This window comes from Aquarana catesbeiana, linkage group LG01, assembly GCF_042186555.1.
Source record: "Aquarana catesbeiana isolate 2022-GZ linkage group LG01, ASM4218655v1, whole genome shotgun sequence".
NCBI lineage: Eukaryota > Metazoa > Chordata > Amphibia > Anura > Ranidae > Aquarana > Aquarana catesbeiana.
This window is the reverse complement of record NC_133324.1, coordinates 904,524,612-904,545,439: the sequence shown is the minus strand read 5'-3', so window position 1 is coordinate 904,545,439 and position 20,828 is coordinate 904,524,612. Positions and strand designations below refer to the sequence as shown.

At 40.5% G+C, this 20,828-nt stretch overlaps 1 protein-coding gene across 1 annotated transcript in view; it reads left to right on the top strand.

Moving 5' to 3' along the window:
* Positions 1–20,828, top strand: part of EIF2AK3 (eukaryotic translation initiation factor 2 alpha kinase 3) — a gene marked incomplete in the record, with an annotated part of 73,885 nt that overhangs the window by 25,571 nt on the left and 27,486 nt on the right. The window contains 8 exon segments of the mRNA XM_073610994.1: positions 230–359; positions 5,094–5,288; positions 5,394–5,524; positions 7,851–8,085; positions 11,785–11,947; positions 17,164–17,304; positions 17,854–17,976; positions 19,880–19,939. Of these exon segments, the coding sequence (XP_073467095.1) occupies positions 230–359; positions 5,094–5,288; positions 5,394–5,524; positions 7,851–8,085; positions 11,785–11,947; positions 17,164–17,304; positions 17,854–17,976; positions 19,880–19,939 (1,178 nt within the window).

Sequence of the window (20,828 nt, the reverse complement as noted above, 5' to 3'; positions counted from 1 at the left end):
TCAGCACATAATTGCAGTAGTGTGCACTTTAGTTGGTTGAATAGTAATCAATGATATCGAAAGAGCAATTTTTCTAATAATACATACTTTTTTTTTTTCTTTGGTACACTTTAGAAATTTTGAGTTGTTGACGTGTATTATGAAAGTGACATGAGTGAAAACCATAAAACCATTTTTTCCTTTTTTTTTTTTTTAAACTTTTATTTTTTATTTATCTTTCCTCCCCTAGGTCTTTGGTCATTATTAGTACATTGGATGGAAGAATTTCAGCCCTGGATCCTGAGAACCATGGGAGAAAGCAGTGGGACTTGGATGTGGGCTCTGGATCTCTTGTGTCGTCCAGCCTTAGTAAACCAGAGGTATGTTTGTTCTCCTTCATTACTTTGAATATATTTAGGCAGGGAAAAGGAGAAAGATGTAATCAACGGGAAGCTTTTTGTGTACCATTGTGCGAAATGCATAATTTATATGTGACCTAAATATTCTGCTGTGATCAAGATTTGCACGTTTGTCTGAATTTGCTCTTAAAAGTTCCTCTTATACCACAAATTCTACTGTGACGTGTTCATTGTATTCTGTTCAACTTCTCTCCAATAAAAATATTTGAACGAGAAATTGCTCTTACATTAAACACATCTGGGTTTTTTTTTGTCTGCATTCTCTATTGGCATATCAAGGAATTTGTGCGCTATGTTGCCACAGAGTGAGCTGCATTATTAATATTTTTTTATAACGTAACCCATTTGAAACCTGTGCCCAAAAATAATCCCAAAGCCCCTGTGCTCGCATAGAGAGAGCATGCAAATGTCATGTGGATAGTGGCTGGGATTCAAACCAGGAGAACACAGGGGGCATTACTACAGTGGCGGTGACTACTGAGATGTCCTTCAGTTTGTTCATATTGTGTTAAAGTCTCCCCCCCCACCCCCAGTTTTGTTTTTCAATTGAGTTGTACAGTTTATAGGTCACATTAAAGGTGGAAAAAGTTCTGAAATGATTTTTATCTTTTGTCTCATTTTTTTTTTTACATCACAGAAACCTGTGTAGAATTTTTATATCCACTGTAAGTTTAAGGCGCCTTTCACACGGACGGCTGTTCTGCTGCAGTTAAAAGCATATTATTATGTTCTGTGAAATGCAAGACTCCAGGCACTGCGATCAGCTGCATGTGTACAGTGCAATTACCTGCGTTTACGTGCGTTTACATGCAGCTGCGTTTGGAACATTCTTGCCATTTCTGATGTCCTTCCTGTTGCTTTTCTTTCCTTGTTGCCGCTGCTCTCCGCAGGAGAAATGGTACACTGCGATTTCCTGCAGTTATGTGCAGATAGCTGTGCTGAATCGCTCCTGGACGCAGTCAATTCTATTTTTTCTATCCGCACCAAACCGCATGTAACTAAATCGCAGCTAAACGCAGTGTGTGAATGGGGCCATAGGAAAGCATTGTGTGCTTTTAGCTGCGGTAGAAAACTAGAAAATCCGCAGCTAAAAGCACCATTCTATCCGTCTGTGTGAAAGGGGCCTAACATGCTTGTTAAGCTATTAAGCTATAGGTTTCCTTTAGACCCCTTTGACACTGGGGCCAGGGCCACTTTGGCGCTAAAGCGCCGCTCGTTTTAGCGGTGCTTTTGTGATGCTTTTTGGCTGCTAGTGGGGCGTTTTAACCCCAAAAAAGGGGTTAAAAACTCCCATGTTGCAGCGCTTCGGAAGCACTTTTCAGTCGCTTCGGTAGCGCTGCTCATTCATTGCAATATATGTATACAGCGCTCCCAAAATGCCCCAAAGATGTTGCTTGCAGGACTTTTTCTAACGTCCTTGCAAGCGCACCGCCCCCAGTGTGAAAACTCTCATTGCAATGAATGGGAGGCAGTTTTCAGGCGCTATTTCTAGTGCTAAAATGCCTGAAAAATGCCTCAGTGTGAAAGGGGTCTTTAAAGGATCACTAAAGATAAAATGTTTTTTTTTTTTTTTTTTTTTTAAATAAACATGTTATACTTACCTTCATTGTACAGCTCGTTTTGCACAGAGTGGCCCTGAACCTGGTCTTCTGGGGTGCCTTGGCGGCTGTCTCGGCTCCCCCCCCCCCCCCCGCAAGGACTCAACACCTTCATGCGAGCTCCCTTGCATGGTGTTGAGTGCTTGCGGGCACGCTCCCGTGATACAGCCGGCGGCCATAGCCGTTAACTGTATCACTCGGCCCCGCCCCCCGGCGCGCAGCGTCATTGGATGTGATTGACAGCAGCGCGAGCCAATGGCTGCGCTGCTTTCAATCCATCCACTCTAGCCAATCAACGGCCAGGATGAGCAATAAAGAGGATGTCGGGGGCGAGCGCGGGACTTTCGAGGGGTCTGGTAAGTAAAACGCGGGGGGGCTGGGGAGGCTGGTATTGTCAGATGTTTTTTCACCTTAATGCATAGAATGCATTAAGGTGAAAAAACTTTTACCTTTACAACCCCTTTAAGACAATTGGCTGGTTAATGAAAGAAAATGAGCTCCTATTTGTAATCTTAGCTCATGGAGACCCGATAGACTGGCTTCATTTTTCTATGAAATGAAGAACAAAAACTGATTGGTTGCTATTGGCAACATCTGCAGGGGTGTGCTTGTGTGTCAATAGTAATTCGGATCTTTTTTTGGGGACCTAAAATAAAACATTCTGCTAAAAAACAAAAAACAAAAACCCATTGGTTTCCTGAAATGTGTCTTCCTTTTGTATCTGCTGTCACTGTAGAGAGGGTGAGTATTGTAGCTGTTTGTGGTAAATAAAACAATTATGTTGAATGACATTTCATAGAACATCCAATAGAGTGACACTCCGTAGACCAATCATTGCCTTGGTCTGATCGGTGTTGAGATAGTCACCTGATTGATGGTCAGTTAAGGATTTATCTTTATCTGCTCAAGATAAATTGTCCTTCTATTGAAGGGAATACACATCATCACTTAATCCTTATCTGTCAGGCAGCTTAATTATGTCTGTACTGGAGTGTGACCCTGTGTGTTTGTGTGCCGCGGTCTCGGATCCGTTAATACGCAGCGTTCTGCTGTCAGATGTGGTGACTCACTGGATTAGGAGATGAGGTAATGCTTTATACAGAGGGATGATATCATCCTTCACCTGCAGGGTTCTCCACACTCTCTGCAAGGGCCCGCCACCTTCCTCTGTCTCTAGGGCCCATACACAGCAGTGTGGTGCCACAGCCATGTGATTCATAAATATTCAAACATTCCCTGACTGTGTGAACCAGCAGCTGAGTACATCTCTCTGTTCCAATCTCTCAGTACATTAAACACATCTAGGATTATTTTTATGCATTCTTTATATGGCATATCAAGTAATGTGTGCACTTTGTTGCCCAGGAATGAAAACACAGCCTTCGAACCTTTGTGACCATAGTTAATTCATATTATTTATACTACACTGCACTTATTTAAATTGCAAATTTATCTTATACCGTCCACCAATACATAATCTTGCATCATTATTTTACAATAACAGAATTAAAAATAAATCCAAGTGAAATAATGTCCATGCTTTTTTCAAAGTGCTTGCAATATCTTCCTATTTCATCAATAAAGTACCATGCTCTTAAAGTGGTAGTAAACTCTGTTACACCACTTATACCTACAGGTAAGGCTTGCTTGTAGGTACTGTCAATATATCCTTGCACAGTTTAGAAGATATTCAGAGTGCATGCAGCCGGTGACGTCACTGGCGCATTCGCTCTAAAGGTCCGGCATACATTTAACGGCTTCTCCCGCACGCACTCTTAGCCGGAGGCGGCGAACCCGGAAGGAAGCCCGGGGGGGGGGGAGATGGAAGTCCTGTCAGCGGGGCTTTGTTTTAGTCGCGCTAGGCTTCCCCGGAGAGATGCATTTTCAGGGATCACCTAAAGGCAGCCAGAGAAGGAGATATCTGGGCAGATTGAGGTAGAGAGTTCCAGAGAAAGGGAGAGGCCCTTGAGAAGTCCCGGAGATGAGCATGGGGGAAGAAGACAAGGGAGCTAGAGAAGCAGGTGGTCCAATTTTTTGACAGGAGCCAGTTCACCTACCAGCTTGTCTTTGGAGTGTAGAACGAAACCAGAATACCCAAAGGAAATCCAACATGCAAGCTGCATGCAATGAGTGTCCTGGCTGGGATTTGAAGAGAAGCGCTAACCACTAAGCCACTGTGCAGTGACCGTAGATCATACTAAATTACCTTCTACAATAACGTGTTATTTGCAAGTGCCACCTTTTTACGGATAGGCACATCCCTGCAGTGGTGGTGAGTACAGAAGCGGGCATTGGTACAGCTGCTCCGAATGCTGAAGCATGTGTTGGTTCAGTGGTGATTGAAGTGAGAGCAGAAGGGGAGGATGGGGTGGGGGGTGGCTTCGGTAATAAAAGCACCAGGGGGTTAGCATGAAGATGCAGTGGTGGGGTGGTTTTAGGCACGGTGGTATAAATGTTATTGATGGTACTGGTCTTTAAACATCAGTGCTGCTGTTCATGTGTATTACCATCACATTCCTAATACTTTTCTGCTGCTACAATGCATGCACCAGGCATTGGCCCCATTTTGGGTTCTCCAAAAGACTCTACAATCTACCCCCAGAGTAAACCTGGCATTTATTGATAGTGCCCATAATCCACACATCCAATGGCCAGCACTATAGCTCAATATATTAAGGCCCCTTTACATTATGCCAATCTAATTCCGTGCACTACTGCATACAAATTAAAGTGGTTGTTAACCCACTATGCTCAAGTCACACCATCCTCTTTGTTTATTAAATGTAAAGTGCTCCAGTGTCTGTGTTTTTATAAAAAAAAAAAAAATGCAGCTATATACCTGTTTACAGTGCGCTGTGCACGTGACCCGCCACCTCTCTCCTCTCTTGGCCTGACCACTGCAGCGTGCGGGCTCTGTAAGCGGGTATATAGCTGCATTAAAACCCGTCTGTCAGGCAGCCTTCTGCTAAAAGTGAACAGAAGGAATTGTTCAAAATTCATTGTCTCAGAATATTTAATGGTCTAGTGTTTAGAACTTTTTTTTTCCTAAGTTCTCCCTCTTTTTAAAAAATTTTTTTTTCCTTTCTCTTTGTCCTAGGTATTCGGTAACAAAATGATTATCCCCTCTCTGGATGGAGATCTCTTTCAGTGGGATCGCGATCGAGAGAGTATGGAAGCCGTTCCGTTCACAGTGGAGTCTCTTCTGGAGTCGTCCTATAAGTTTGGTGATGATGTTGTATTGGTTGGTGGAAAGTCCCTTACGACCTATGGGCTCAGTGCTAACAGTGGCAAGGTGAATCTCAGCCTCTTCTTTCTCCTGCGTTTATCCTGGGACAGTGAAGTTTTCATGTATGTTGTCATGTATTATTTACAAACCTGCTTTACAATGTTACTCCAGGTGAAATATGTCTGCTCTGCGATGGGCTGTCGTCGGTGGAATGAAGAAGAGGTAGAGCAGGATGATGTTCTTTTGCTGCATCGGAAGCAGAAAACCGTGCGCGCCGTGGGGCCTCGCAGTGGGAGTGAAAAGTAAGTGCAACAGGCATAAGCTGGACTTCATTCCTTATTTTAGCTAGATGTTTTATACTGTGTATATACAGGTATGCTGATTCAGCATTCATGGAATAACCTTGGTGTATGGTTGAGGAAAAGAACACCCTGCCAGTAGGTAGCCAACTTTCTACCTAATTTCATTAACCACTTTCCGCCCACGCTATAGCCTAAAAACAGCTACAGTGCAGGCTTCCAGTGCCGGGAGGGTGTCATTATATGTCCTTCTATGATCGGATTCCGCTGATCACAGAACAGGGTAAAGGGCCAATCACAGCAGCCCTTTAGCAGCTGATCACAGAAGTAAACAGAAGACGGTTATCGGCTTTTTTTCTCTCATCAGTGCACATCTGTGAAGGAGAAAAATTACTTGTTTGTAAAATTGTATAACTGTGAGAAGTGTTTGTTTGTTTTTTTTTTTTTGTTTTTGTTTTCAAAATTTTCCGTCGTCCTTCCTTTTTTTTTTTTTTTTTTTTGTTTTTTTTTCTTTTTTTTGTTTAGCGAAAAATAAAAACCCCAGTGGTGATTAAATACCACCAAAAAAAAGCTCTATTTGTTTTTAAAAAATTATAAAAATGTAATTTGGGTACAGTGTAGCATGACGGCGCAATTGTCATTCAAAGTGCGACAGCAATGAAAATTGGCCTGAGCAGGGAGGTGGGTATAAGTGCCCAGTAAGCAAGTGGTTAAAGTGGAACTACACTTCATCTGAGCACCACATACCAAAAATGCTATTTAATTCATGTTTAATATTCAAAGCAAACCATCCATCCATGTCTTCATGCTTTATTTTGTGGAGAAATCGCTTTAAAAAAACACCCCCCCTAGCATTTCTGGCTGTGGCCATCTTTAGTAAGGGCAGATAATTCACGTAGCATTTACTTCCTGGAATCCATTTGCCTTTAGCTGAGGCATGCAGGCAGGAGGGTGTACTTAGCTGAGAAAGTCCCTCCTGAAGACTCTTGTGATGTATGACATCACTTGCCTAGACATGAAAACCTGTAAATAACTAAAGAAATGTAAAAAAAAAAAAAAAAAAAGTTTAAAACCAGCAGATATTATATACTTTCCTATCCATTTACTAATGCTCGCAGCATAAGGATTAAAAGTGGTCAATGTTGATTGAGAGTTAAGTTCTGCATTAAGGTAAAACGATATGGGCTTGATCTCGATCTGTTGGGATGGCCAGTATGCCCCCCCCATAGCTCACCTGACATGCCCTTCCCACATCGGGAGTAACCTGCCTGCCCTGAGTGGTCAGGAACGAGTGTAGGATGGGCAGAAGGTGGAAAAAAAAACTGCCTATGAAAGGCTCTGGTTTATGTTCTAGATTTGGAAGCACATCTGCTGTCTACAGGGGCCGGGTTTATCCAGGATCAGTGTGTTAAGGATTTTAGGTCATTCGCGGCATAGAGTGAGTCATCATTGTCACTTTTGTCAAGCAGATGTGATGCAGCTTATCCCCATGTCCATCAATCCCAGGATTACAGAAAAACTGTTAAAAATCTTAAAACATTTTGTGTGCCACCTATAAAGAACCAGTAATGTGAATAATATATTTTATTTGTCTTAAAGGCTCAGTCCACTTCAAGCTGATGTCTAATGCCCCGTACACACGGTCGGACTTTGTTCGGACATTCCGACAACAAAATCCTAGGTTTTTTTTCCGACGGATGTTGGCTCAAACTTGTCTTGCATACACACGATCACACAAAGTTGTCGGAAAATCCGATCATTCTGAACGCGGTGACGTAAAACACATACGTCGGGACTATAAACGGGGCAGTAGCCAATAGCTTTCATCTCTTTATTTATTCTGAGCATGCGTGGCACTTTGTGCGTCGGATTTGTGTACACACGATCGGAAATTCCGACAACGGATTTTGTTGTCGGAAAATTTTATAGCCTGCTCTCAAACTTTTGTGTGTCGGAAAATCCGATGGAAAATGTGAGATGGAGCCTACACAGGGTCGGAATTTCCGACAACAAGGTCCTATCACACATTTTTCGTCTTAAAATCCGACCGTGTGTACAGGGCATAAGATTTCAGTAGGCGTTTGGCAGCATTTAATATCACATACTAGCTAGCTCTATTCGTCCGTTCCCTTTATCCACCTGTAGCAATTTTTAGGAAGTCTCGTTCTTTTTAGATTTTTATATCGATATCTGTTTGTTGCTTTCTGGAAAATAAAACAAGACTTGTGAGAGTCTTTTTGGAAGGTAGATGCAGAGTCATAAGATTCAGTTCATGTAAGCATGCTCTTGTTTTGTGATTTCATATTTTTAAATTTTTGTACCACCCTAGGTGGAATTTTAGCGTTGGACATTTCGAGCTGCGCTACATCCCTGACGTTGACCCAGGAGTGGGGTTCATTGGAGGCCAACTAGAAGCCAGCGGGAGCACAGACGAGTCCAAAATAATTTCTGACGTTGATGAGCAGGAAACTGGGACAAAGGAGGTCGTCATTAAAGTCTCTGTGGCTGATTGGAAGGTCATGGCCTTTAACAGAAAGTTGGGAAACCTAGAGTGGGAGCACCAGGTACAACCGATTTCTTATGTATAGCATATACTGTACACCCCCTGTGTATATACTGAATGCATACAGTGTGTGTGTTTTTTTAATTTTATTTTTTTTACAGGTACTTAATATAGCGGTGTCAATGTACATATATACACACACGCACATTTACATCAATCCCTGCCCTTAGGCCCCTTTCACACTGGGGCGAGAGGTGCGTCGGCGGTAAAGTGTTGCTATTATTAGCGGGGCTTTATCGTCGTTTTAGCGGCGGTATTCGGGCGCTAGCGGGGGTGGTTTTACCCCCCTGCTAGCGGCCGAGAAAGGGTTTAAAAACTGCAGAGGCGCCTTGCCAGCGGTACAGCCGCGCTGCACCATTGATTTCAATGGGAAGGAGCGGTGTATACACCGTTCCTTCACCGCTTCGAAGATGCTGCTAGCAGGACTTTTTTTCCCGTCCTGCTGGCGCACTTTCACACTGGAGACACAGCAGCGGCTGTTTCAGGTCTGTTTGCAGGCGCTATTTATAACGCCTGTAAACCGCCCCAGTGTGAAGTGTGGGGTCTTATGGAGCTTACAATCTAAAGTCCCTAACTCACATTCATACACATACTAAGACCAATTTAGACATGAGCCAATTAACCTACCAACATGTCTTTGGTGTGTGGCACAGGGAGAACATGCAAACTCCAGGCAGGTAGTGTAGCGGTTGGAATTCAAACCGAGGACCTTAGTGCTGCTAGACTGAAGTGGTAACCACCGAGCCACTGTACTGCCCTAAAATGAGTGTTCTGAACCCAAGTTAAAAAATAAATAAATCGTAAACTAAAAATTTTGCAGCTTACCAGTCCTTCTTAGCTGTAGTGGCTGCATCAGCTCATTAAAAATCACACAATGATGTGGTTTGCTTCACTTCCCCTGTGATGCAGAACAGTCTAATAAATTCACTAATTAGCAAATTTTTAATCCAGCATCTGCTTAGTTGCAGTAACAACAATATATTATGGGGGAAAACTCGCTACTGCTAGGTGTCTTTAGATGTGGCTGCATTTTTCTTTTTTTCAGGTTCTTTTCTTCATGTATCTTCACCTGGTGATCCTGCCAGTAACACACTTCCTTGTCCTAACCTAGAGTGACAGTGCTAACTTTCTGTACTTTATCTGTAGAGGACCAGCATTGTCTCCCTAGAACATGAAGTGTATTAGGACCACAGAACACCTCCTCCTCTTCTCATTCCATGACCTAAAGTGAAGGTGTCCTGTAATTCAGAGTAGAACTGGGCAGTGCATAATAATACTGCTTGAGATAACATTGCAGAGTGCTTAGGAACGTACTGGATTTTTTTGTAGGATTAACATATATTCTTTGCGCCGTTAAATAATGATCAATGCAACATACCAAATAAGAAGTAAATTGGTGGGGATTACATATATTTTGGGTACAGTACCCAATAACCAATCGGAATCAATTTTATGCAGGTCAATATATTCTGAATGGTTGCTGCACATGAAAATCAGATCATAATAAAAACTTTGAATAAACCCTTTTAGATATTTAATAGGATCATGCATGCACAGTGCATTTGGGTTACTGGATTCCCCACACCACAGTAGGTGGCGAGTTACTGTCTGTAATGGTTGACACACCTAGTGTGGTATTTTTGTAAAACATGGCAACAAATTTAAGAATGGCCAGGCTCTGTTAAGGGTCATGTTAGTGTTTTTGTCCATCTTTCAAGCCTCAGGATTGCGTTACAATAATTTAATTATCCTAACATATGTATAAATTATTACATATTAGAATTAGGCTCTGCTTTTCAGTTTTGGATAGTACGGTCAGCATGATTGCTAAAAAAATCATGAAGGCCCCCTTCACTCATGTACTGTTACCTAGAGTTGCACGATTCTGAGAATCACGATTTTTTTGCTTAGAATAAAAAGATCACGATTCTCTCAAGATTCTCGTGATGTAAAATCTTTCACATTATACAAAAAAAAAAAAAAAATGAGCTAACTTTACTGGTTAGATTTTTTTTTTTTTTTTAATTCATTAAAGTAATTTTTTCCAAAAAAATTTAATTTGAAAGACCGCTGCGCAAATACAGTGTGACATAAAATATTGCAGCAACCACTATTTTAATCTCTAGGGTGTCTACTAAAAATAAATATATATATATATATATATATATATATATATATATATATATATATATATATATATATATATATATATATATATATATATATATATATATATATATATTTGGGGGCTCTAAGTAATTTTCTAGCAAAAAAAATATTTTAACTTGAAACCAACAAATGTCAGAAAAAGGTTTAGTGTTTAAGTGGTTAAACTTTTTTCACTTACACAGGAAGTCTATGCCATTGACAAATTGTTACAATGTTTATACTTAAGTTCAACTGATAAAGAATGTTTTGGTTCTTGGCAGACTACCCGATTTTTCTCTTCCTTTCTTTTGAGGGCTGTGGCTTCAGAAGAGCAGAGCAAGAATTGTGAAACACTTTAGTCAAGATCGCAATAACGAATCTTGACGATTAATCACGATAACGATTCTTGACGATTAATTGTGCAGCTCTACTGTTATCACATTCATGTGAAAGTGTGTTGCATTAAGGTAGCCCATTCCTTTTGAATAAGCTACCTCGTGCATTAGGTTACCATTCTGAGTGATTTGACACTGCTTCTGATTGTATCTCCACAATGCACAGATGTGAAGCCAGCCATAGTTGGAATGAAATTTGGCCAGTTCAGCAGGGATTGGTCAAATTTCAATCCATGTATGGGTAGGCACGTTGTACACACATCTATCTCTCGGTCAACTGTACAACCAACCTGTTGGAAAATTCTCGCTTGCTCAGTGCTGCCGGCTATAGCCGACAGTGCTGATGAGTATATTCCGATGGTGGGGCAGCATCCCTGCTGTCAGAATACAGTAGCTCCGTGGGAGGGATTCCCCCTATCCACATCAAGTGTATGGATGGGGGAATCGATTAATTCTCTTTCGTTCAACCCACTGTTTGAAAGAAAGAAAAAGAATCCTGAATGGCCAGCCTAAGAGTGTCCATAAACTGTTTACTTTGGCCAGTTCAGCAGGTACTGGCCGAGATCAGAACTATGTATGGGCAGGAGGCTGATTGTACCCAAGTTGATCGATTTGATCATCCAGTCTGTTAGGAATATTGATGCGAGTATTTCCAGTGGTTGTAGCTGCTAGCAATATTCGCTGTGTATTCTCCTGGCTGGGACTGCTACCCTTGCCATAAGTGGGTTGCCATAAAGAAAATCGCACCATCTATGGTCGGTTCACATTACAGAGTATGTATGCTGTGTATCATTGTCAGTCATAGGATGATAGATTTACACTGAGATGAGAGAAGTGCTGCAGTGGTAGGCAGAAAGAAGAGCATCAGTAAATATGACTGCCCCTGTAGAGGTGTAATTCTAGACTATACACAGAAGCAATTTTGCATGCATTGATAAAGGGTTTTTAGGTCCAAGTAATGACATTATTACATTGTTAAACAATAAAATGGATTATATACCCTAACATGTCTGGATATATTATAACTGGTTTATATGCAATTTCCTGTTGTAAGCTAAGCTTACATTTGTCTCTAGTCTTTCAGATATTTATAATGTTATACATGCTACCTTTCATGCAGCTTTTGAAATGAAAAAAAATGTCTTATTCTTTTGTAGTTCTGCACTCCGATTGCTTCAGCCTGGTTGGTTAGGGATGGGAAGGTCCTTCCTATCAGTCTCTTTGATGACACAAGTTATACATCAGATGACCATGTTATAGAGGATGAGGAGGATATTGTAGAAGCAGCTAGAGGAGCTACAGAGTCCAGTTTCTACCTGGGTAAGTGGCAAGAATTCCATGTTCTATGGGACATATCTGTGAGTACCGACATATCCTCCTGTGCTGGATTCTCAGAATTTAATGTGCTGCAAGCTGGGGCCATTCAATTGTAGTGCAGACACAAGTTCTAGTTACAGAGTAGTCACTTAAATATTCTAACAGGGAGCAGGTGGCTTTGCTAGAGGAAGGCTGAATTGGCACTGTGGTGTGTGGGAACAATCCCTGGAATTCATAAAGACTGGTGCAGACAGATTTTCCAAAAGTGTCTCTTGTGTTCTAAAAGTTGGTGCAGCATACGCCAGATTCTGGTACCTGCCTGGAACTTGAATTTAGCTCATACTGCACCACTTTTATACCGCGTACACACGATCGGACATTCCGACAACAAAATCCATGGATTTTTTCCGACGGATGTTGGCTCAAACTTGTCTTGCATACACACGGTCACACAAATCTTGTTGGAAATTCTGAACGTCAAGAACGCGGTGACGTACAACACAGTCGGAATTTCCAACAACAGGCTCCCATTGAACATTTTCCGTCAGAAATCCGACCGTGCGTACGGGGCATTAGAGTGCACACGAGACACTTTCACAAAATATGTTTGCACCAGTTTGTTTCTCTGTACGCCAAAAGAGATTTCTTGATTAGCTCCACTTTGGTAAGATGCAAACTGTTGGTATTTTATTTTGAAGTTGGTGCATTCATTGTGCCACAATGTACATAAAAGTGGCGTTTTTTTAGAACCAGCTGAATTTGGTGCACAGGTCGCTGTCAGAACAAGAAGTGTTGCAGGTGCTTCATACATTTGACACAATACATTTAACAAGAGGGATTAATACCAGAAAAGTGTAGCAGCAGATTTACTGAATTCCCCTCAATGTCTTAAAATGACTCCTGATTCATGATTTATCATCCATCAATCAAAGGTATAAAGAAAAGCAGCTTTCTTTGCTCTAAAATACAACCCATCTTCTATTCTCACAACGGCAGTGTCTACTACATGTTCAATAAAGGGTTTGATAGGAGACCTGTATTCTGCCTTTCAAACTGCTGCCAAGTGCTCAGGTTCAGCTGAGCTGTTTTGCTAATGGGAGGAGGATTTGGGTCTGAGAAATGGATGACTAGTGGCTCCAGGCTTTAGAACTTATTCCGACTGTTTCCTTATCCCCATCACAACGCCTAAAGTTGTTTTAGACCGCATAGAGTTCACTACACACCTCAACTACTGGGGAAGATTAATCTCACCTAGCGCCCCATGCTGTGTCGTGAATATGGGTATCCTTATCCACATGTTATGGCGTTGCTCCAAACCTCATCATTATTGGACTACCATATTTCAGACGCTTAACAGTATTTGCTCTACTTGGGTCCCCACTGATCCCAAACAAAAATTTTCCCGGATGTTGTTTTACCTGCTGAATTTAGCTGATTATGGCCTATGGGCCCTTTTATATTGCTTGACAATTTTAATATTCTAAAAATGGCTTTCACCCTCCCCTTCCATGTTATCGCCATGAAGGGACGCTGTTAACTCCAATATGGGGAGGAAAGACTTAACACACAAAATATGGGACCCTTGGCTGTTCTGAAGTATATCCCTCTTTATCTCTGGAGCATGAGGAGCGCTCACGTCATTAGAACTTACTAGAGAACTGCTGGGTTTACAGTACTAAACTGAATTGCATGTTGTAAAGTTTTTTTTCTTTCTTAAGGTGTTAAGATACTGTGTTCATCTATCTTTAGGTTTTTCTCCCTTTTGGATGTATTTGTTTCTTTTTTTATTAAAACTCTTCTTTAATAAAAATTACCTGATCTAAAAAAAAAAAAAAAAAAAGTAATGAAAAAACAACCTTTTAGTAGCATGGAATAAATCTTGATCACCTAAGATTCTTTTTTTTTCTCTCCTGCTATTCAAAATTTAAAAGGATTAATACAGTGCCTTGAAAAGGTATTCACGCCCCCTTGACATTTTCCACATTTTTTCATGTTACAACCAAAAAAAAAATGTATTTTATTGGGATTTTATGTCATAGGCCAACACAAAGTGGCACATAATTGTGAAGTAGAAGGAAAATTATAAATGGTTTTCACATATATATATATATATATTTTTTACAAATAAAAATGTGAAAAGTATGACATGCATTTGTATTCAGCCCCCTTTACTCTGATACCCCTAACTAAAATCTGTGAAGCCCTCAGAGATTTGTCAGTGAACCTTAGTGAACAAACAGCATCATGAAGGCCAAGGAACACACCAGACAGGTCAGGGATAAAGTTGTGGAGAAGTTTAAAGCAGGGTTAGGTTATAAAAAAAAATATCCCAAGCTTTGAACATCTCACGGAGCATTGTTCAATCCATCATCTGAAAATGGAAACCTACCAAGACATGGCTGTCCACCTAAACTGACAGGCCTGGCAAGGAGAACATTCATCAGGAGAAGCAACCAAGAAGCCCATGGTAACTCTGGAGGAGCTGCAAAGATCCACAGCTCAGGTGGGAGAATCTGTCCACAGGACAACTATTAGTCGTGTACTCCACAAATCTGACCTTTATGGAAGAGTGGCAAGAAGAAAGCCATTGTTGAAAAAAAGCCATAAGAAGTCCTGTTTGTAATTTGCAAGAAGCCATGTGGGGGACACAGCAAATATATGGAAGAAAGTGCTCTGGTCAGATGAGACCAAAAATTACCCACTTTAGCGCCGGAAGGTTTTACCCCCTTCCTGACCAGAGCACTTTTTACAATTTGGCACTGCGTTGCTTTAACTGGTAATTGCGTGGGCATGCAATGTTGTACCCAAACTAAATTTGCATCCTTTTTTCTCCACAAATAGAGCTTTCTTTTGGTGGTATTTGATCACCTCCTGTGGTTTTAATTTTTTGCGCTATAAACAAAAAAAGAGCGTCAATTTTGAAAAAAAAAAAAAACACAATATATTTTGCGATAGTAAATATCCCCAAAAATGTTTTTGAAAAACAAATTCCTTGACCAGTTTAGGCCAATATATATCATTCTAAATATTTTTGGTAAAAAAAAATAAAAATTGCAGTGTATGTGTATGTGTGTATGTGTGTATGTATGTATGTATGTATGTATGTGTGTATATATATATATATATATATATATATATATATATATATATATATATATATATATATATATATATATATATATATATATATATATATATATATATATATATATATGTATATATGTATATGTATGTATATGTGTGTGTGTTTTTTTTTTTTTTTTTTAAATCTTTTTTGCTATAATAAATATCCCACATTTAAAAAAAAAAAAAAAAATAATAATTTTTTCCTCAGTTTAGGCCGATAGGTATTCTTGTACATATTTTTGGTAAAAAAAATCGCAATAAGCGTATATTGATTGGTTTGCGCAAAAGTTATAGCGCCTGCAAAATAAGGGATAGATTTATGGCATTTTTATTATAATTTTTTTTTTTTTTTTATTTTACTAGTAATGGCGGCGATCTGCGGTTTTTATTGGGACTGCGATATTGTGGTGGGCACTTTTGACAAATTTTTGGGACCATTGACATTTAAACAGCGATCGGTGCTATAAAAATGCACTGATTACTGTGTAAATGTCACTAGTAGAGAAGGGGGTAGCACTAGGGGGCGATCAAAGGGTTAAATGTGTTCCCTCAGTGTGTTCTAACTGTATGGGGGGCTGTGCTGAGTAGAAGGAGACATATCGCTGTTCCTACTTGCTAGGAACAAATGACAGGTCTCCTCTCCTCTGACAGCACAGGAATTTGTGTGTTTACATCAGGTCCTCAGCCGTGCAGCGGGTGCGTGCGTGCCCCTCTGGCGGCTCTTAAAGGAAACCCCGTACGGGAGCCATTCTGCCCCCATAAATAGATGTGAGCCGGTAAGGAACCGGTTAACTTTTTTTGGCCTAAAAGCAAAGCGCTATGTGTGGCAGAAAACTAACACTGCACATCACCCTGAATACACCATCCATAAAAACGCCACGTGAAAGCCTTGAAACGTGGTGGTAGCATTATGTTGTGGAGATGTTTTTCTTCAGCAAGGACAGGGAAGCTGGTCAGAGTTGATGGGAAGATGGATGGAGCCAAATACAGGGCAATCCTATGCCGCGTACACACGAGCGGACTTTACGGCGGACTTTACGGCGGACTTTGCAACGGACTTTGCGACGGACTTTCTGAATGAACGGACTTGCCTACACACAATCAACCAAAGTCCATCGAATTCGTACGTGATGACGTACGACCGGACTAAAATAAGGAAGTTCATAGCCAGTAGCCAATAGCTGCCCTAGCGTGGCTTTTTGTCCGTCGAACTAGCATACAGACGAGCAGACTTCTCGACCGGACTCGAGTCTGTCGGATAGATTTGAAACTTGTTTCATATCTAAGTCCGTCCAGCATTTGAGAAAACAAAGCCCGCTGGAGCCCACACACGATCGAATTGTCCGACGAAATCCCGTCCGCCAGGCAAAGTCTGCCGTAAAGTCCGCCTGTGTGTATGCGGCATAAGAAGAAAACCTATTAGAGTCTGTAAAAGACTTGAGACTGGGGAGGAGGTTCACCTTCCAGCAGGACAACGACCCTAAACATACAGCCAGAGCTATGATGGAATGGTTTATAGCAAAGCATATTAATGTGTTAGAATGGCCCAAAGTCCAGACCTAAATCCAATTGAGAATCTGTGGCAAGACTTGAAAATTGCCGTTCAGACGCTCTCCATCCAATCTGACAGAGCTTGAGCTATTTTGCAAAGAATGGGCAAAAATATCACTCTAGATGTGCAAAGTTTGTAGAGACATCCCCCAAAAAATTTGCAGCTGTAATTGTAGTGAAAGGAGGCTCTACAAAGTATTGGCTGAATACAAATTTATTTGTAAAAAGTTTTGAAAATCATTTATCATTTTCCTTCCACTTTACAATTATGTGCCACTTTGTGTTGGTCTATCACATAAAATCCCAATAAAATACATTTACGTTTTTTGGTTGTAACATGACAAATTGTGGAAAATGTCAAGGGGTATGAATACTTTTTCAAGGCACTGTATATATAGGGGAAAAAAACTTTCTATTATTCTTCCTTTTGCTGTGAGCAATATGCAGCCCTATTTGACTTCTACTATTCTTCTGCTTGTCAAATTTTTGTCTATCGTATGAAGGATGTTTAAAGGTGGTGTAAGTCATTGGTTGTTTTGTAGGAATGTTTCGTGGTCAGCTGTATCTTCAGTCATCTGTGCGACCGTCTGAGAAATTCCCAGTTAATCCCACAGCCCTGGACACAATGAAGGATAAGCACGCCATTATTTCACTGCCAAGAATCAAGTGGAAGCCATTAATTCGTAAGTGTTGCTTTATTTCTGATCTCAGTGTTTGTTTGCAACTAACCGTTTCACAATAGAATGGTATTAAAGACTGCTCTTTGGGTATAATACTCGGTATAATTGTAATGCAGATTAGCTACCCCAGCTCCAAAGCATGTCAAAATTATTATTTATTCATTTTTATTTGCAGCCCTTCCAGTTTCACAACCCTTGTCAGGTTTTTATACCTGCGTGTATATATCTCCACAATATAAACCAGACATAGTTTCTTTACCTTGTGTTTTAAGTGTCTACCAATAGGATTCCTTCCTTTTTTTTTTTTTTTTTTAAGGGCCCTTTCATATGATCGTTCAGTCTGGATCCATCCGCAAGCTGATTTTTTTTTTTCAGATGGATCTGGATTGAACCACTATCTGTGGACGGGTGCCTGTAAACTGTCATTAGTCTTACATCCAGGTCAGTTTATGTCCACAGAAAAAAAAAAACACAAAAGGTTTGCATCCTAAATTTGTAGAGTTTTTATATTCATTAGCTTGATATATATTTTTTTTTTTGTGCCTTCCTCAGACTCTCCCTCCAGGACTCCAGTGTTGGTTGGTTCTGATGAGTTTGATAAATGTCTGAGCAATGACAAGTTTTCTCATGAGGAGTACAGCAATGGGGCACTGTCTGTGCTGCAGTATCCATATGGTAAGTTTAGATCACACCTTGGTGTTTGTAATACAATTGTAAACCAGGTTTTTTTTTTTTTTTTTTATATTCCTTTCAATCTTTTGTGGAGCTGTGTATTTGGTAATATAATCAAGCGGTATTAAACATTTTACCCCCCCCCCCCATCTTAAATTATATATTTATTACTTGTAAGTATCTTCTAAAGCTGTGCTGTTAAGGAGATATATACATGTCTGCTCTGGCTAATGATGTCACTTGCGCATTCACTGTTCATTCAAGGAACACTGCTTGTGTCATGATTAGAGGTCAACCGATATGGGTTTTTCTCTGGCCGATATTCAGAAATCGGGGCAGCTGATGGCCCATATATGGTGGCAATTTTTGCGGCCGTAATTTTAGGCTCTCTCTCTCTCTCTCTCTCTCTCTCTCTCTCTCTCTCTCTCTCTCTCTCCCCTCTCCCCTCTCCCCTCTCCCCTCTCCCCTCTCCCCTCTCCCCTCTCCCCTCTCCCCTCTCCCCTCTCCCCTCTTCCCTCTTCCCTCTTCCCTCTTCCCTCTTCCCTCTTCCCTCTTCCCTCTTCCCTCTTCCCTCTTCCCTCTTCCCTCTTCCCTCTTCCCTCTTCCCTCTCCTCCCCTCTTCCCCTCTCCCCTCCTCTCTCTCCCCCCCCCCCCCTCTCTCCTCCCCCCTACCTCCCCCCATTCAGTTACATATGTCAGTTTCACACACTCAGCAGCTCTGGCAAGGGAAGAGGAACACTTGTGGGTCGACAGGGCATAGTGCGGTCAGTGTTATTAGGACGAATTTGCATAATAATTGGCTGATGCCGATTTCTTAAAGGCCAAATATTGGTCGACCTCCAGTCATGATGATGTGACATGGAAGTAATTTTTAATAGATAATTAGACTGAAAATTCTTTTACTCTCTGCATTATTTTATCCCAGATACTGTTAGGAAGGCGGATACAGAGTGTTTGTTTTTTTTTTTTTTCTTTTTATGGGGACTTTTCAGGTGCTGAAATATTGGAAACGGAAATTAAGATAAAATAGTTTTTATTAATACACACAACGTATAAAATATTTATTATTATTAAATAAACATCAGTTGTTTTGAGATATGCCGCATATGTGGGAGTATCTTATTGTATAAAACGTGATGGTATTGAAGTTACCCTGACATGTTTCACCGCCATGGGCTTTCTCAGAGCATGGTAGTAGTATAGTAGCATGGTATACGTCGCTAGATATAGAGCAAAAAACATATAGAACATAATATTTGCAAATGATGATAAAATACAACACATAATTTTAAGTAAATCAAAACATTGCCTGTCATACTAAACTACACCACTGCTTACCCAATTCCAGCTCCCAAAAGCTCCAAATGAACGCTGTGACAGGAACGGCAAAGCCCCAGAGGGCGCACAGAACGGCCAGAAAAGGCCCAGGTGGACCAAACGAAAGGCTTAATAAAGCTGCAATTGTGTGTTCAACTACCATTCAGATAGTAAACACTTCAAGGCACACTGCTTGTGCAGTGATTGTAAAGAGTGCTGTGCCATGATGATGTGAAATGGAAGTCATTTTTAATCAGAAAATCAGACTGAAAATTCTTTTACACTCTGCATTATTTTATCCCATATACTTTTAGGAAAGGCTTTGATCTGGTCAGATATGCATTTAGCTGTAAAATATTTTAATGTGACAAGATAGGATGCTTGAAAATAGCAGCATGAACCCATTTCCTGCAACCCTAGGCATGATCATTGAGGTCCTTATTCTGGGATTATGATCAGCACACAATTGTGTAACTTTATAACATGAATTATCGCTAGCCAGCAAAGTGTTGGAACTTACTGAAATCGGCCACTATTTCTGATGAAACCTTATGCAGAGGTTCTCCTGACTTATTCACCTTGTTTCTAGCAAAGACTGGAGGAACCCGGAGACTTGAAAGAGCCCCACGGCACAGTGTAGCAGATGTCGGTATGGCTGCACCTCTACCTCTGCTTCCTACTGGTACATCATTGTACTGTGTGAATCCATTCCAACACTGTGTGGCCTCTTCATTGTGTGTGCACATTGCCCACTGTGTCTAACCTAATTTTTTATATATTTTTTACTTGATAAATAACCCCATTAATTATTGAAGATCATTAGTTTGCTGTGTTAATTGATTTAATCTGCATGAAATACAATTGTATTCATTGTTTAATCTTCTATTGTTAGAATATAAAAGATTCACTTTTTTAAGATCTGTTTAATGACATTGTGACGATTAGCTGTATTAAAGAAAACTGGGTCAGAGAATACAGAAGAGAAAAATATTCTTTAGCTCTGGATCCAAAATATCGTTTGAGAATCCCTATATGACATTACTGTGCTTCTGTTTACATCTGAGATTAAAAAAAACAATTGTAGATACTGGATCAGTTGTTCTCAAGAAGCACCACACTATACATATACACTGGAGATCAAAATTTAGAGAACAGTTTGAGTACTTGATTTTTTTTCAGAAATAATGTAATCTTCATTGCTCAACTTTGATGGAATTTTTCTTATGGCTATACCATGCTAATAAAACTTTTTCTAAATAACCAAGGCACTTCAACAAGAAAAAATAACTTTTATTTTGTAGAAAACAACAGGATGAAAATTAGAGAACAGCAGTGACTGTAGCACGGAGAGAGATTACAACTAAAATTTCTGAAGGTTTCAGCAATTAGTAGTAAGTGTACAGGCCCTTGCTTTGAATGACTTCAGCACATCTGTGGCCACAGGACATCACTAGCCTCTCACACTGGTCTGGGCTGACTTTGTTTCACTCTTCTTCCAGTCTCTTCCACGGTTCGGTGACTGTAGTGGGTTTCTTGGC